Genomic DNA, 16,760 nt, shown 5'->3' with positions numbered 1-16,760 from the left:
CTTCATCCCAAATTAAATAGCTGGTTTTGTGGCCTGGATGTAGATTTCGTTGAGACTGGGCCTTGCTTCTCTCTGCAGTGGCAGTTCTCATACAGGACAATCATACAGGTTTTTAAAAGGAAGAATTGTAGAGATAAGTCAGGGGTCCTGTGTGAAACCAGCGTTTGTGTGGAGATGAGCAGATGATCTGTGCTTAATTATTTGTACAGGCTGCCAGCGGAGAGCTTATTTTTAAATGAAGGGTCTTATAGCACCTCTGCTTGCTGCAGGCTTTCTCAAAAAACTCATTTGCTTTTTCATGGTGGTTTGCTTCTCAATTCCAGTGCCGTATCTAAAGATGAATGCTGTGTTTTGCCTCTCTGTCATTCTTGGAGATAGGAAGAGTGGTTCTGAAGGCAGACTCTGGAGCTACATCTCTGGCATTTCAGACTGTAGTTGATACTTTCTGAAGGAGACTGCTTTAATACCTGAGGCACAGGGGCTGAAAAGTGTCTACATCTCTGTATCAGAAATGGTGTGACCAGCAGGTCCAGGGAGGTTATTCACCCCCTGTACTCTGCACTGGTGAGACCGCTCCTCGAATCCTGTGTTCAGTTCTGGGCCCCTCACCACAAGAAGGATGTTGAGGCTCTGGAGCGAGTCCAGAGAAGAGCAACGAAGCTGTTGAAGGGGCTGGAGAACAAGTCTTACAAGGAGTGACTGAGAGAGCTGGGGTTGTTTAGCCTTGAGAAGAGGAGGCTGAGGGGAGACCTTATTGCTCTCTACGACTACCTGAAGGGAGGTTGTGGAGAGGAGGGTGCTGGCTTCTTCTCCCAAGTGACAGGAGACAGGACAAGAGGGAATGGCCTCAAGCTCCACCAGGGGAGATTCAGGCTGGACATAAGGAAAAAATTCTTTACTGAAAGGGTCATTAGGCATGGAATGGTCTGCCCAGGGAGGTGGTTGAGTCATCTTCCCTGGAGGTGTTTAAGTTGCGGGTGGATGAGGTGCTGAGGGGCATGGTTTAGAGACTGGTGGGAATGGTTGGACTCGATGATCCGGTGGGTCTCTTCCAACCTGGTGATTCTATGATTCTTTCTTCCATAGGATCACTCAGTTCAGAGTGATTGCAAAGCAGCTACTTTATGCACTGATCTTGTACCCATGCCTTCGTTCTTGAGTGGATACAGAGCCTGCTTTATGTTTATTCAGGCTGAAACTGCACTAAAAATTGTGTGTTGCTTTTGCAAAGCAAGTTGTGGGGAGATGATTTTGATGACAGCGTTGTTGGCGTGCTTGTGGTGAGTCTTCTGTCACATCAGCCTGCTTTCTCTGACCCAGTGCAGCCTGCTTTGCCTGGAGGAGCGCTTTCCTCGCCCGCAGAGAGAGCGTGTGCACTGTGTGAGGGGAGTTTGCTATTTTAACCATACTGGCAGGATTTCTCCTGTAGTCCTGCGTGCTGCATCAGTAATAGCTTAAAATGGCTGCTACTTAAACAGCTTCTTTTCCCCAAATCTGTAAAGCTGAAGGCAGAATGGGTTGGCTGCTGTGTTTTTGTGTCTGTGATGTTGCCTGCGTGCTTTTGCAATGTGACTGCACGTGGCAGCGGGCTGTGAGGGGCAGGCTTGGCTTTGTGTCCCAGTGCACGACTGCAGGCTCTCTTCCTCCTGAGCCCTGATGTGAGGCTTTACCTGTAGGACATTGGGCTAGCTGGACCGCTAGGAAGGAGGGGTATGTGTGCTTCAGTCTCCCGCATCCTTTCACAAACTGGGAGCTACCAGATCTTCAGCTCTAGGTCTAGACACAACTTGAATTTCCCAAATGCCAAGGCTCTGTGTAGGCTACTGCTGTTCACCTCTGTGTTGACTCTCATCTCTGTGATAGTTTGTGTTTCCTCCCTGGCTGAGGGCACAGACCCTCTAGCTTTCCTACTACACCCGATGTCCGCCTTCCAGTGCTCCAGTCCATCCAGCCTTTCCCCCTACGATGTGTTTCTTGGCTCACTGGGCTTGAACTACTTCTTTTATCATCTTCTTGTGACCAGTACAACCAACCCAAGCTCTTGAGGTGCTGTCAGAAGGAAAGGTGTCCCGCTGCGGTCCCCAGCCCTCTCCTGTTTCATGTACATCGATGTGCAATGAACCGTATGGAGAGGTGACTGTGCAGCGGCACCATGGTTCCTTGAGCCCTTGTTTGGGAACCACAGGTACAGAAAGGTTGCTTAGGCTAAACCCACCTAGTCCGAGCTCCCTAGGCAGAAGCTGCTCCTGACAGTGCTAGGAGGCTGTACAGAAGGGTTGGTGGGGTTCAAAGGCAGCATGTGAAGGCTCAGGCCCCGGCATATTGGTAAAATATGGGAAGGGGGTTCAAGAAACTGATTTTTCCCTGTGGGTGGTGATTTCTGGCTTTGCTTATGAAGACAGGCAGACACTGCTTTGCCTTTAATGAAGTTCAGCTCTTGAAGGCTAAATGTGCAATTTCATTTGAATGGTTTAATTTAATGTAGTAATTAACTCAGTATTTCTTGCATGAAATATTTCATGTATTCAATAATGTGTGTCTATTTTGGCGTGATATTCGACTGACTCATTCAGTCCTTTTATTCCATGCTGCAGTTAGAGGAGTCTTCTCTTACTAAAACTGGGAACAAGGGTATGTAGGGGAGAACAGTTAGATGAACCCAGGTGGAATATGCTGTTGTGCTGACTAGATTATTGGCCTAGTTTATATATATCCTATGGCATAGTGGTTTCCGTGGGTCCCCCTTTGGCTGCACATCTCAGTTTTTTCAAAGGGACTGATTTTTCTGTAAGCGTTAATCATTACGTTTTAAAAAACATATTTCATGCTGCACTTCTGCAGATACCATGAGACACCATAGCAAATCTAAAAATTTCTGTAAAGAGTGAACAGAGAAATTTTTCTTACTGACCTTTCTGCTTTCTCTAGCTTCCTGGTCGCAATTTTAGGAAAGGCTACAATGCTGATGTTGGTGACAAGTGGATCTGGCTGAAGTGAGACCTGTTCCTTTGGGAGCCCTAACCGCGATGGACCACAGAACTTGAGTGAAGAAGAAGCCAGGCTCAGCGTGCCTGCTCTGCATCGGTTGTGTGGCATGAAGAAAATGCTGGTGAAACCATCTAAGAGGAACAGGCTGCTAGAAGGGAAATCACTTTGTTTTGGTTTGTTCTTCCCTGATGAATTCGGGTTGCTTTGTCTCTGGATGTCAGACTGTCATTGTGTGATAGCAGAGTTGTATTACTGGGGCAGGCTTAAAATCGATGCTGAACTTTCTCTTCATTAAGACTGTGGCATAGTATTATACAGGATTATTGTTGTTTTGCTGAATCAAGAGAAATTAAACCTGTATCCTCCTGGCTCTCACAATGTTAATTTCTTGCTCTGTTGTGCGTGGTGTTTTATTAGGTTCATTAGCAGAGTGCATTTGCTAAAAACCCATGCTTGCATGATGTTCTCAAGGCCTCTTACTGGACATCAGCATCAAAGCAGGCAAGCATAAAAAAGTTCATTGGGAGAAGGAAATAAGTGTTGATCTCAATTGAAACAGCAAAATATCTGTGCTTAAAAGTATAAAGTATTCAAGCTGATTGCCAGCTGTTATACTCGTAGCTTCTTCCTTTGAATGGGCAGTATAGAATAGAGTGTTTGTTGGGTGTAAAAAAACAAACATAATTATTATTTTTTCAAGTCTCTGAAAGTCCAAGTTGGAGTTCTTTTTAAAGAAATGATTCATTTGGTGTTATTTAGTCACAGAAATGAGGCACCTTGGCATTGGTTCAAGCAATACTGTCCAGATTTAGTCTGCAGTAATTCTGCATTTCCAGCAAGGGGCTAACTACTTCAGTCACAGAGTAAAAGTGCTGCCAGGCATTCCAGTATTCAGGGCAATGCCTTTGAATTAAGCAGCCAAGTCTTGCCCGTGCCCCTTTCTGGATCAAAACTAGTATGAAAAGACTCCTTTAACAAGATCCTTGGGGGCCTGGGTAGATACTGAAATAATGAACAGGGGGATAGAAATGTGGCTTTTCTCACTGATCTCTTGGCTCTTTGTTTCTGTGCTGTATGGCTTTATAGAGCTTCACTTCTCTGGTTGCAAAAGGACTGAGTCTGCTTTGCTTATGCAGCTGGTGGCTTCACAATGATGTGTAAGCGCTGGGGTGCAAGGCCAGCTTCTTCCTTTGGATTCATGTGTGACGCAGCAGGACTGGTGTAGTCAGTCCTGTGAGGCTGTGCATTTTTTTTGAACTGTTGCAAGATCTTCATGTGTTTTTGCCTTCCAGAGGATGGTTATCAGGATGCTGGACCTATGCATGTTGAAGCTCAGCTGTGTGCCTCCTTGTCACAAGTCTCCCCTGGGAAGCTGCATCTTGGTGCTCTCATGCTTGAGGACCTGCCAGCTTGACCCCCTGTTGTCTTCTCCTATGCAGTGAGATCCTGAGCAGTTATCTTTACCTATCCAGAGTACCCTCTGGATAGGTAAAGCAGTGAGTAATGAGTGTAGAGATGAAAAGAACACCTGCTGTGGCTTTAGGTTCTCTTTGGAATAGTCCAGATCTGTTTTTACAGCTGTCCTTGATCTCAGCATTGCTGTGTTCTCCAGGTGCTGTAATTCACTTGGCAATGTGCATGAAACCTGATGTTGGATCTCCTTGAATGGCATTTTGTGCTCTGTGTAGTGCTGGTGAAGCTGTTGTGTTCAGCTTTGCCATAGAGGGGCACAGTTTGGTGCAAAACATTTCTAAGAGCCTCCTCTGCTGGCTCCAGCAGCATGGTGAGAGCTGAGCTGAGCTTTGGATATAAAGGAGTCAAACTCCAGACAGGAAAAGTAGTGTTGGCTTGTATGACAAGCAATGTGGTGTGACAAAATGCATGTTGAACATACTTTTTTATCCTGGTTTTAACTCTGCTTTAAAAGTGAAACTGTTTATAAACTGAATTTGTGAAGGAAATAACTTTCTCTCCCTTGCTGTAGGAAGGAGCGTTAGCTGTGTTTTTCTCTTTCCTCCTTTCCACTCCCAACACCTCAAAAAAACAGCTCTTAGCAAACCAGCTGAAAGATTTTGGCTTTTGAAACCTATGCTGTGCCAGTTGGATGAATCTGTCTCTAGTTCTTTATTAGACTGGAAAAGTGAAAATGGCTCAAGTCCTCTCCATGCTTCTGCGTAGGTGCACGTGTGATATCATCTGCAGTCTGTCCTCTTATTCCAAGTTCCCATGGCCTGTGTTAACGCATGGGGAAGTTTGCCTCTTTCCTGTCATGTCCTGAGCTTGATTCTGCCTGCTTTACAAAGGGAGATGATGGTGGTTCATTTATATCCACCAGCCACCTTTTCTGGGCAGACCCACCAGCTTTCCCAGTGTGTGCGGTTGATTAGTCCAGTAGTACAGTGACTAAATTTCCCCCTTTGTTTCACTCTGCAGTTGTACAAGAGGGATGAAAAGGAAGAGGAGGTGAGAGCGATACACTGCAACCTCCCATGAGATGGTGAGGATTGCCCCCTAGCCCCAGGAAGCTGTGATTTCACGCCAACACCTGTCCTGCTCTAAAAACTCTGCTTACTGCATTTCAGTTTTTGTCTCTACCATCCCCCTCTGGCCTCTGTGGTGGTTGACTGGTGAGTTTTTGTGCTGTCCCACCATCTCCATTAGTAGCTTTCTCATCAGCTCCAGCTGGGTGACAGCTGAAGCTGTCTGTGGTCTGACAAGGTTGCCCTCTCTGCTAAAGGTACCTGTATCAAAGCCTCCTTGTACTTTGCACTTCAGCTTGAGGTATTAACTCTTCACCTGCTGCCTCCCACTTTGTGTCCTTCAGCAGTGCCATTTGGCCCGGGGCTACAGTCATAGAATCATTGAATGGGTTGGATTGGAAAGGACCTTAAAGCTCATCCAGTTCCAACCCTCTGCCATGGGCAGGGGCACTTCCCTTGGGATCAGGTTGCTCAAGGCCCCATCCAGCCTGGCCTTGAACACCTCCAGGATGAGGCAGCCATGACTTCTCTGGGCAACCTGGGCCAGTGCTTCACCGCTTACACAGGAAAGAATTTCTTCCTAATGTCTAATCTGAATCTCCCCTATTTCAGCTTAAAACCATTCCTCTTCCTCCTGTCTCTATACTCCTTCATAAAGAGCCCCTCCTCAGCTTTCCCGTAGTCCCCTTCAGTACGGGAAGCTGTTCTAAGGTGTCCCCAGAACCTTCTCCAGACTGAACAAGACCAACTCTCTGTCCTCATTTGGGAGGTGCTCCAGCCCTCAGATCATCTTTATGGCCTCTGGACTCACTCCAGCAGGTCCATGACCTGCCTGTGCCGAGGACAGCAGAACTGAGCACAAGACTCCAGGTGAGGCTTCATGAGAGCAAAGTAGATGGACAGAATCCCTTGCCTCATCCAGGTGGTCACAATTCTTTTGATACAACCCGAGATATGGTTGGCTCTGTGGGCTGCAAGCACACATTGCTGGCTCATGTTGAGCTTCTCATCCATGTTTCTGCTCAGGATTAGTGTCAGCTTGAATTCTTTATGGAGAACTTCAAAAGCCATCTTCTTGGAGGAAAGGGAAGTCCAAAGGTCGATGAAGAGGATTGACCTTTCCATGTGTCCCTGGCCATCTGTTGACTTGCGTGTGATCTTGGGCAAGTTTCTTGGAGGTGCTGGGAGCTCAAAACTGAGCCCATTTGGCAGTGTTTTTTCCCATAACCCTGCTTAGCTCGTATGCAAAATGAGTATTTAATAACACACTGGTTGAAAGATGGGGTAGGCATTCAAAATGAAGTTCTCTGATGCTTCCTTGGTGCTGAAGCAAGGTGGGGTCTAAGTTTTCTCACCAGAAAGGTGTAGCAATGTGGTCCCAGCTTGTCTTCCTGCTGCACTGGTGAGAAGGTGCCATGTCTCAGTCTTGCTGCAATGATGAGCAAAGCCTTGGCCACCCAGGAGACTGCTTTGCTCCAGTTTTTGTGTCATGGGTTGGAGATACCTATCATGCTGGAGAGAGGAGGTCATGCTAGAGAGCTTTCCTAAGAAAGGAAAACTATTTCCCACCGTAGTCTCTCAGTGAGAGCAATTAATTTGCTCTGACCCCTTTAACCCTGATAAGAGGGCAGCATTCTTTACATAGCTGCTGCTCAGATAGCGTCATTGCATGAGCCTTGCAGGCAGCAGGGTGGCATGAAACTTGCAGGTTCTGCTACAGCTCCCAGCTTTAAGTCTTTATTTGCCAAATACGTATTCACAGTGAGATCAAAACAGGCATGTTGCCTGCTGATGCTGTGTAATTCCTCTGCAGGTGCTGGAGCCCAGCCTAGCTGCTTCTATCTGATGGGACAACTCCTGGCTGTTTGATTCCTGCTGGTGTTCTCCACCCTCCCAAACAAAAACTCCCAAGTACAAATGGTACCCAGATCTTGGCTGCCTGAGAAAACTTCATCCTAATTAGCTTAGTGGCTACTAAGCATCTTCAAAGATAGCCAGGCATTGAAATCCGTGGCAGCCAAGAACCAGAAATCCATGGTTCCCTCCGGGAGAGGCAGACACCACACCTCATTCCTCCACCTGCTCATGGATCAGCAGTTCATGGAGCATGGCCTGGAGACATAATCCCAGACAGTGGTACATGGAGGATAACGACTATCTGCCAGTTGGCTTGCAGGCTGCTACACCTACAGGAGAACGTTCCCAGGCATCAGCTGTGTCTCCCAACAGAGATGTGAAGTGGAGAAATGTGAGTGTGCAGCCAGGGAAGGAAGGATCACTGGGGAATCTGGCTGGGAGTGGGGTCACAGGCACGCCAGACGGGAGCGTGTTTCTCCCAGCTGTGCTCTAAAAGTCATGGCAGAGCAAAGGTTTTGGTTTCTGTGGGTTCCTTATCTTGCTGCTTCAGGCATCTTCTTTTCAGTGCTTGTGGGGCTCTGGCATACAGTGGGGAACAAGTTTGTGCTGCACTATGGTGCCAGAATAGCACAGCAGTGCCACTCTTCGTTTCATTAAATGGGATGTAAGTGTGATTAACTGAGCCACTGATGTACAGGTTTGCTCTTCTCTGGTTTCATTTCTTACTTAAAAGAAGGCTTGTCCAAACAGATTGCTGCTTAGTGTGGAAGTCCTTTTTGGGACTCAAATTTTTACATTAAAAGTTCATGGTAGAGTTTCTGTTTTATAAAAGGCATTGATGCATGCAAAAAATTGATGGTAGCAGTGCTAAGAAAATAGGATGGCCTGTCCAGCCCTGGCATTGCCCATGTTGGCCCCCAGGCTCTGCCCATTTGGTGGTGCCTTCCATCATCTCAGGGTATCTTGGAACCCAAGGCTGATTTTCATCATCCCATAAGAGAAAGAGGTGTTCAGAAACTGATGGGAGCCACCACTGAGTAGGGTGAGTTTTGCATTCTGGCAGAGACTCTTTTTGCTGCTTTTGGGTTCTGGTTTCTGCCTGGTTACAGAAGAGACCCAAGCCTCTGAGGGAGGAACTTGACAAAATCTTTTGCTTTGTCTTTGAATGTGGGTAAAACTCAGGCTCCTGCTGTTCTCAGTGGCCAAGACAGGAGTGTGGAGACTGCCTGTCATGGTACTGCCTCCCTAGAAGCCCTGGCTACTGTAGAAGCTATTTCCTACTCTCAGAATAAAGTCCTAGTTGCAACACTTGGAGCCCCAGCTCTTCAACTGATCTGATTTTCTTTGAGGATTAATGTTGGTGCCCAGGCATGGTTTTGATCATCTGTTCTGAAAGAGCTACTTGCTACTGGAGTCATTGCTGGCAAGTGGAAGAGAGAGGGGTCTCGACAAGTGGGATCTTCTTCAGGGTGAAGTGAGGTGTGGGGTTAGTGGAGAGTTAGCTGGGTTTTGAGCTTCTGGCCCGTGTTGTGTGTGGTAGGACCCATGGCCAAATCTGTGGCACGGCTTTTATCTTTGCTCCAGCCCTGATTCACTCTGCCTGCTCCCTCCATTGTGCAGTGCTCTCTGGGAGGTGAGGTGGGTGAGCCAAGCTTCTCGTGCCAGCTGAGATGGTCCTGAAAGTCAGGCTGATGTGGGTAGGGACTGTACTCTTCAATGAGAATGGGACACCAGAGTCATCACAGACTCTTGAGAGATCTCTCAAATCCTCACTGACTTCTCCCTAGGGTGCACGAGTGAGAAAGAAATACTGCAGCTTGAGAGAGGAGAGGGCAGATGAGGGACCAAACTGGAAGGAGGCATCAAAGCTGATGCTCTAATTGCTGCTTCCTGAGCACAGTATGGATGTGCTGGGTTGAGTTGGTGATATAGACCAACCACCAGTCCTCAGGCAGGAGTAGGGAGAGGGGCAGATGCTTCTGGTAGCCTGTTCAGCTCAAGCATTGCTTTCAGATGACTTTGTCCCTAACAGGATCCTTGCTGCTTGCAACAGTTCCCTGTAAAGGACCATGCACCATTGGGGCTGATGGATGCCATGTTGCTGTTCAGCTGGTGGAGAGCTGTGAGGTAGATGGGAGTTTGTCTTATAGGTACGGCTTCTTTACGTGTGCTGGCGTGCCTGACTTTCTCTACTACCTGCATCTGTGCCAAGAGCAGCTCCCAGCTCCTGTCAGCAGCTTCAGACCCGGCTGCAAGTCTTGGGGATAGCCCTGAATTTTCCCCGTGCAAAGCAAGGCCAGACTGGGGAGTCCTGGGGCTGCTCCCGCATAGCCTTTGGGTTCCCTTAGGGCCGGAGAGAGCAGGTGAAGCACATCTCTGCTGTTCCCAGTGCATGTCTGCAGTGGGAGGCGAAGGGGACAGGCAGGGGTGTCAAAGCTGTGCACCGCAGGCTCCCTCCCCCAAGGTGTTTGTGCAGTAAGGCCGCTGAAGTCGAGTTGTGTGGGCTCTTGCCAGGAAACGTTTTGTCGGCTCTGTGCTTTGAGACACGGAGGGTTAGCTGCATCTCCCAGTGAGGAGCTCAGCAGGAGGGCTGCTTCTCAACCCTGCAGGACACTGATGTTCTTGGGCACGAGGAGGCAGAAGTGGACAAGTGCTTGGAGCCACACAGCAAATCTGGAATTGCAGCAGACAGAGCATCAGTCTCTGCCTGTACTTTCATTGCACAAATGCCCCTTTTTCTCTCCCTCGCCATCCTGTGGACTCAGCAACCATTGCTAGACTCCCTGCGAGTCTGATTTTCACCTTGCAGTCTGTCTGCATGCAGCATTTTGGCAAAGACACATTTAACTGGACAACGTATCCGCTCCCTCAAAGAGCTTAATATTAAACATACCGACTGAACATGAGCCAGCAGTGGCCCAGGTGTCCAAGAAGGCCAATGGCATCTTGGCTTGGATCAGAAACGGCGTGACCAGCAGGTCCAGGGAGATTATTCTCCCTCTGTACTCGGCACTGATGAGACTGCTCCTCGAATCCTGTGTTCAGTTCTGGGCCCCTCACCACAAGAAGGATGTTGAGGCTCTGGAGTGAGTCCAGAGAAGAGCAACGAGGCAGGTGAAGGGATTGGAGAACAAGTCTTACGAGGAGCGGCTGAGGGAGGTGTGGTTGTTTAGTCTGGAGAAGAGGAGGCTGAGGGGAGACCTCATTGCTCTCTACAACTACCTGAAAGGAGGTTGTAGAGAGGAGGGTGCTGGCCTCTTCTCCCACGTGACAGGGGACAGGACAAGAGGGAATGGCCTCAAGCTCCACCAGGGGAGGTTTAGGCTGGACATTAGGAAAAAAATTTTCACGGAAAGGGTCATTGGGCAGTGGAACAGACTGCCCAGGGAGGTGGTTGATTCACCTTCCCTGGAGGTGTTTAAGGGACGGGTGGACGAGGTGCTAAGGGGCATGGTTTAGTGTTTGATAGGAATGGTTGGACTCAATGATCCAGTGGGTCTCCTCCAACCTGGTTATTCTATGATTGTATGATTCTATGCTCCGCTGGCAGGAGCTTTTATGAGCTGTGGAGGCAGTGAAGGGAAAATGACTTTGATACCAAATAAACCTTTTCCCTGTGTGCTCAGATCTGCGTTGCGATACCTCTGGGTCACAAGTGGTTGCCTCACGCTGATGTTTCCTGGCACAGCTCTGAGTACACAAACCTGTTTGCATCCTCTTTGATTTGTGCCCCCTGCACTGTTTTATATTACACTGCCGGGGACGTCCCGACCAGATCTGTGCCGGCGCAGGACACCTGGGTAAGCAACTCCACCTCTTGCAGAGCCTCCGATATTCCAGTCTTGCTGGTCTCCGGTAGGATGCACAGGACTTTCCCAGCACATCCCATTAGGTGGCAATGCAGCCTGTTCCTCTGTGCAGCACTGGAGGATGATCACAGAATTATAGAATGGTTTGGGTTGGAAGGGACCTTAAAGATCATCTAGTTCCAACCCCCCTGCGATGGGCAGGGACATGTCCCACTAGATCAGGCAGGCCATTGCTGTCTAGATCTAGGTAAAGGCACAGATAAATGTTCTGCCTCTTCGAGCACACAGCAATCACTAGCATACGTTTTGTTAAGACTTTTCAACACCAGGGAATTTAAATTATAGTACTGTAAAGTAGTAATGGGTCTTTCCTGTGAATTGTAGGTAGTTGCTATCAAGGTAGGAAGAAAACTCACTGCAAGCATCAGCCTGCCTGGGCTTCAGACGCAGGCTGGAAACTGCTGTGGGGTGCGCTGGGGCAGCCAGAGCTCTGAGCACGTAGGAAGGGCTCTTAACTCTGAACTTTTAACTCTGCTTTGGCTGCCAACACTCAAGAACAAATCTGGAATTTCCCATCCTCCTGGCTTTGCTGGTGCCCTGTATCACATGGCTGTGGTGAGCCTTGTCCAGCCCTGTCACTTGCTTGGGGTTCTCTTCGCAGGTGCTTTAGCCTCTGTGTCCATAAGCTTGGTATTATTTCCAAGGAGGTCAACAGGAGAAAGTGCCCATGTAGCATCAGGTCAAGAGGGGCTCAGAGCATCTCTGAGCTGAGCTGCGAGCAAGGCAGCTCCTGTTTGTCCAGCTGCCCTACAGACTCTGCCCCAGCTGGAGCTTCAGACCGTGCGAGGCTCGTGCTCTCTGTCCTCAGCAGACTTTCACACGCCTGCAGAGGGTGGAGGGAGGCACCTGCAATGCCCTTGGCCAGGGCACTCAATTTCTTGCTCGAAGAGTGGGTGAGTAAAGAGCTCATCTAGCCAAGCGCTGCTGGGAATGCCGGACTGTGGCCAGGGGACTTTCCAGGACAACTGCTTGGGCCAGACAGCTGCATTACTCATGGACCGCATGGAGCATCATCTGTGTAAGTGCCCTGTGCATTGGTGGCTAGGAGGTGCCTGAATTTCAAACAGGAGTTGAGATGAAAGCATGGGGCTGCGTTGGTCCCCGTGAGGAAAGCGCGAGGGACTGGAAGACTTGTCCTGGGTAGGGGATGCAGTGAATGCCTCAGCCACCGTGTGGCTTGAAGGCTGCGCACAGCAGGAGCCCCTACACAGCCACATGCTCTGGCGCTCCTCCTGGGCTCTGGTGGGTCCCACATCCCATTACCTGCCTCTCCCTTGTTTAACTAGGACGTTTATCTAGAGATCGGAAAGCACCTGGGTCCGGATCTCAAACAGAGCAGCAGTTCAGGGCAGCCTGGCCAAGAGGAGTGAAGCAATATTGAAGTGTGATATTTCATTGCTGTGTAATTAACTTAGCTGCTTTCGAGCTGAAACAAATTACCCTCGAAGACCGTTTTTGTACCTGGGAGAACTCTGAACTGCGGTACCAGCCCTTTTGTTGTCTGGGAGGGGAGCAGCCCAGCTGGAGCAGCGAGGCTGCTCCTTCTGTCTGTGGCTGCAGCTCTGTGTGTGGTTTTAGATGTGATAGCGTGGCCCAAACCAGCCCCTTCCCACCGAAGCCAGTGGGTACCCAGTCTACAGTGTAAACAAAGACTAATATTGTTAGCTGTGACTGTAATTAACCCCTAAAAGGGAGAGCCTGAGGCATGGGAAACTACCACAGCACCCGAGGAGAGCCTTTGGTTCCACCCTGTGTCTCTTCTCTGCTCAGATATCCCCTGATGCCCCTGAGATGTTGGGCTTGCTGGTGGGTGGCAGCCGGAGGAGTGGCCACCCCATGCCACATGTTTCCCCTGGGCCCCTGCAATTGCCTCACAGGCTTTGAGCGTGTGCTGCTGTTCCCCGTTCTCCCAAGTTACTGTATGCAAGTTAATCGAGGGCTGACAATCTTCATCCAGCTTGTTGAGAGAGAGAGAATTCATCTGAGCTGCCTTATCTTGCAGTTGTGTGTTAGAAGGCAGCTGGCTGGTGCTGGGATTCAGCGAAGACCTGGTGATCTGATCGTGTGCAGGAGTCACTGGCGCCCTTTATAGATCACAGAATCACAAAATGGTTTGGATTGGAAGGGATCTTAATGCTCATCCAGTTCCAACCCCCCTGATGTAGGCAAGGACGCCTCTCACTGAATCAAGTTGCTCAAAGCCACATCCAACCCAGCCTTGGACACCTCCAGGGATGGGGCAGCCACGACTTCTCTGGGCAACCCGTTCCAGTGCTTCACCACCCTCACCATAAGGAATTTCTTCCTAATGCCTAGTCTAAAGCCATTAGATGGGGAAAGCGATGGCTTAAAACACAGCTCCGCATGTCCCAGATGGGCCCCTCCTGCTGTAGCTCCCTGAACGCTGTGGAATATGCTTAGCACTTGTCTGCGTTTACTTTTCATTTGCATCTCGTATCTCTATCCAGCGGAGACTGTGGCGACGGCGCAGCCTGGTGTCCTGTGCCGCCCAGCCCAGGGCACGTGGCGCGGCTTACGGCTCAGCCCCTGCCAGATTTCCAGTCCGAGGGGCTGCCTGTGCCCACAGGGCTCAGCTCTGTGCTGTGAGCCTTCCTTGTCCTGGAGAAGCTGCTCTGGAAGAGCAGGAGAATTCCAGGAGCCTGTCTGAGATTCCTCAACCAGGGGCAGCTTAATTATCTTGGATAAATTCATGAGGTTATAAAAAACAAATGAAGATGAGAAATGCTCATGTGAAGCCCCTCGTTGCCGGTGGGATGCAAGGCAGACGCGGTTGGAGCTGGCCTGGGCAGATTAAGCTCAGCATCTAGAGGAACTGCAGAGACAGGGAAGACCTCTGACTTGGCCAAAGCAAAAATGCAATCAAAATATGTGGAGAGAAAGCTTTCCCGCTCTGTGGTTTTATCTGGGTGTTTATTGTGACACCCCCCACCTCCAAGACTGTGAAGGGCTGGGAAGCTCTGGTGGGCATCCCATATCTTTACCACAAGGTGTTGGCAGTGACCTCATGGCTTGGTCCCTTTCGTGTCCCTTGGGATCAGAGGTTTGAAGCATGCTCTGTGTCCTTGAGTGAAGGCTGGCTGTCCTCTTGGGTAGCCCTGTAAGAGGAGGAGGGAAGAGTTGTTGCTGGTCTGGACCTCTTTGCCCACCCATACGCCCACCAAGGAGATGGTCAAAGGAGTTTCAAGACCTGCTCTGTGACTTTAGATAAAGATCATAGAATGGTTTGGGTTGGAAGGGACCTTAAAGGTCATCCAGTTCCAAACCCCGGCCATGGGCAGGGACATCTCCTGCTGGACCAGGCTGTCCAAGGCTCCATCCAACCTGGCCTTGGACACCTCCAGGGATGAGGCAGCCATGACTTCCCTGTGCAAGGGTGGGAAATATGAGTCCCTGATCTGGATGAGAGGCAGACCTTCTGCCCTAATTCCCAGGCAGAGAGCTCAGATCCTGTTGTCTCACCTTGGTCTTGCCTCCTTTTCTGCATGCAGCAGCAAGTGCTCCTTGTGCCGAGGTTGCTGGGATGGGTTGGTCCCAGGATGAGTCCCCAGCAACCCCGTTTACACCTCTCAGTACCACCTGCAGTGGGTTTCAATGCCTGGATGCAGTGTAGGAGGGGTCACACAGAGCTTGATTCATAGGCAAGAGCAATCTGCTCAGCCTGACTTAAAACTAGGGGGTGGTGTTCATCTCTGGTTTCAGTGATGCCATCGGAGCAATGGTGAGGGCCACAGAAGGATGTGTGAAGCAGCAGCATGTGGAAACGTGGGATTGGCTGCATCCCCTGAGACAAGGCAAGAGGAGGAGAGGCCATGTCAGTGCTGTGAGCTAGCAGCAGCTTTGCCAAGACGTTTGCTGTTGCGGATGTAGCACCGCCATGATGAAGCCTGTAGGATGAGAGGGAATGGCCTCGAGTTGCTCCAGGGCGGGTTCAGATTGGACATTAGGAAAAACTCCTTCACTGAAAGGGTTCTTAAGCGCTAGCAGAGGCTGCCCAGGGAGGTAGTACAATCTCCGTCCCTGGAGGTGTTTAAAAGATGAGGAGATGAAATACTTAGGGATATGGTTTAGTAGTGGACAGGTACAGTTTGGCTTGATGATCTCAAAGGTCTTTTCCAACCTAGTGATTCTCTAGTTCTATTTCATTTTTTTCCTTCCTGATAAGTGACTGTGATTTCAAAAGTGTTTAAGCCACTGGCTAGTGGAGTACACAAAGGCACTTCTGCCAGTGTGTTTTGACCAGCTTGTATGGAGATGTTTGGTGATGAGTTGTACCCAGCCTCTCAGAGAAGCAGGGCATCTCCCTCCTGATGCTTATAATATTACAAAACAGTGTGGTTGGGTTTTTCCAGAGAAATACTATGATTTTCCGTCCATGCTTAGAAGCCCTCTTGGTAGGTCCTGCAGTTAAAATTCAACAGGCAGCTCACTGCATTTTGTTTAAAACTCCTTCACTGAAAGAGTTTCCAAGCACTGGCAGAGGCTGCCCAGGGAGGTGGTGGAATCTCTGTCCCTGGAGATGTTTAAAAGATGGGGAGATGAAATGCTGAGGGACTTTGATTTAGTAGTGGACAGGTACAGTCTGGCTTGATGATCTCAAAGGTCTTTTCCAACCTAGTGATTCTATGATTCTATGAAGCTGCCCTTCCCAGGGAAGGCATTTGATTTGCAGCCCACTATGCAGCTGCAGAGCCAGAGTTGTAACCTTCAGATAGACCAAATGTAGTAAGTTAATGATTAGATTTATCATAAAACAATCTAATGAGAAACAATATAGCCAAGCACTTTCCATTCAGTGACGCACATCCAAATCTTAATAGAAGCTGACAGCCTGCCCCTGTTACCATGCTGTGGCCAAATAGAATCATCCTGATAGCTCCCTGGAGAAAGCAGCCATGGCTTTAATAGGTCTTCTCAAAACATTTATCTGACCAGTTTTAAAAAAACAAACCCCAACCTGCAGTGATTCCGAGCTGGTTTGTGTGACCTCCTGTCGTGTTTGCTTCCCCAGCTCCTCCGCAGTGCAGGGGAGCTAAGGTAACGCAGCTCAAAGAGCCTCCTCCTGCCTTGCAGCCTGGGACCCCACGACAGTGCTGGCTGCAGGACAGCTTGACCCAGCTCGGGCAGTGTCCTCTGTCCACTCCAGGCTGTGCTTTTGTGTACCCCGAGCCTGCAACGCTGGCACCTAAGGCAACTTTTACTGTACTGTAAGTATTGACAGAGAAACTGCAGTAATTGGAGGTATCTTGGGTCTCTTATTGGCATATGATTTTTTGCAGGTAGTGTTTTACTGCACTGGCTCTGCTCTAAACCTTTCCCCGTGTTCTCCCTCTGCAGTTTAAAAGGGAAATACATGTGTTTTAGTGCAAGTTCCCAGTGCAAACCTCTGTTGCTCTTGCTGACTGTACTTCTATTAAAAATTCCAGGCATGCCATAGGATCTCAGCAATCGTTGCATCTCAAGCAAAAGATCAAACCTTGATATCAAATGTGACTGGGAAGAGAAGAAAAATTGGTCTTTCCAAGCCCAAGTTGTATCCTGACTGATG

The 16,760-nt window shown here is 49.2% G+C and overlaps 1 protein-coding gene and 1 long non-coding RNA gene across 2 annotated transcripts in view; both read left to right on the top strand.

The window, feature by feature from the left end:
- The window catches only part of NDUFA10 (NADH:ubiquinone oxidoreductase subunit A10), a 41,564-nt gene extending 38,192 nt beyond the window's left edge, over positions 1-3,372 (top strand). The window contains exon 10 of the mRNA XM_069860682.1: positions 2,929-3,372. Coding sequence (XP_069716783.1) covers positions 2,929-2,997 — 69 coding nt within the window. The 3' untranslated portion in view covers positions 2,998-3,372. The remainder of the gene's footprint in view (positions 1-2,928) is intronic.
- A 1,932-nt stretch (positions 3,373-5,304) lies between these two features.
- LOC138722474 (uncharacterized) lies at positions 5,305-8,639 on the top strand. Its single transcript, XR_011337711.1, has 2 exons — positions 5,305-5,485; positions 7,282-8,639. It is a non-coding gene; the product is annotated as an uncharacterized lncRNA (long non-coding RNA).
- Positions 8,640-16,760: the final 8,121 nt, after the last annotated feature.

The sequence above is a fragment of the Phaenicophaeus curvirostris genome, chromosome 7, assembly GCF_032191515.1.
Source record: "Phaenicophaeus curvirostris isolate KB17595 chromosome 7, BPBGC_Pcur_1.0, whole genome shotgun sequence".
NCBI lineage: Eukaryota > Metazoa > Chordata > Aves > Cuculiformes > Cuculidae > Phaenicophaeus > Phaenicophaeus curvirostris.
The sequence above is the reverse complement of the archived record's forward strand: the minus strand, read 5'-3'. Positions and strand labels throughout refer to the sequence as shown.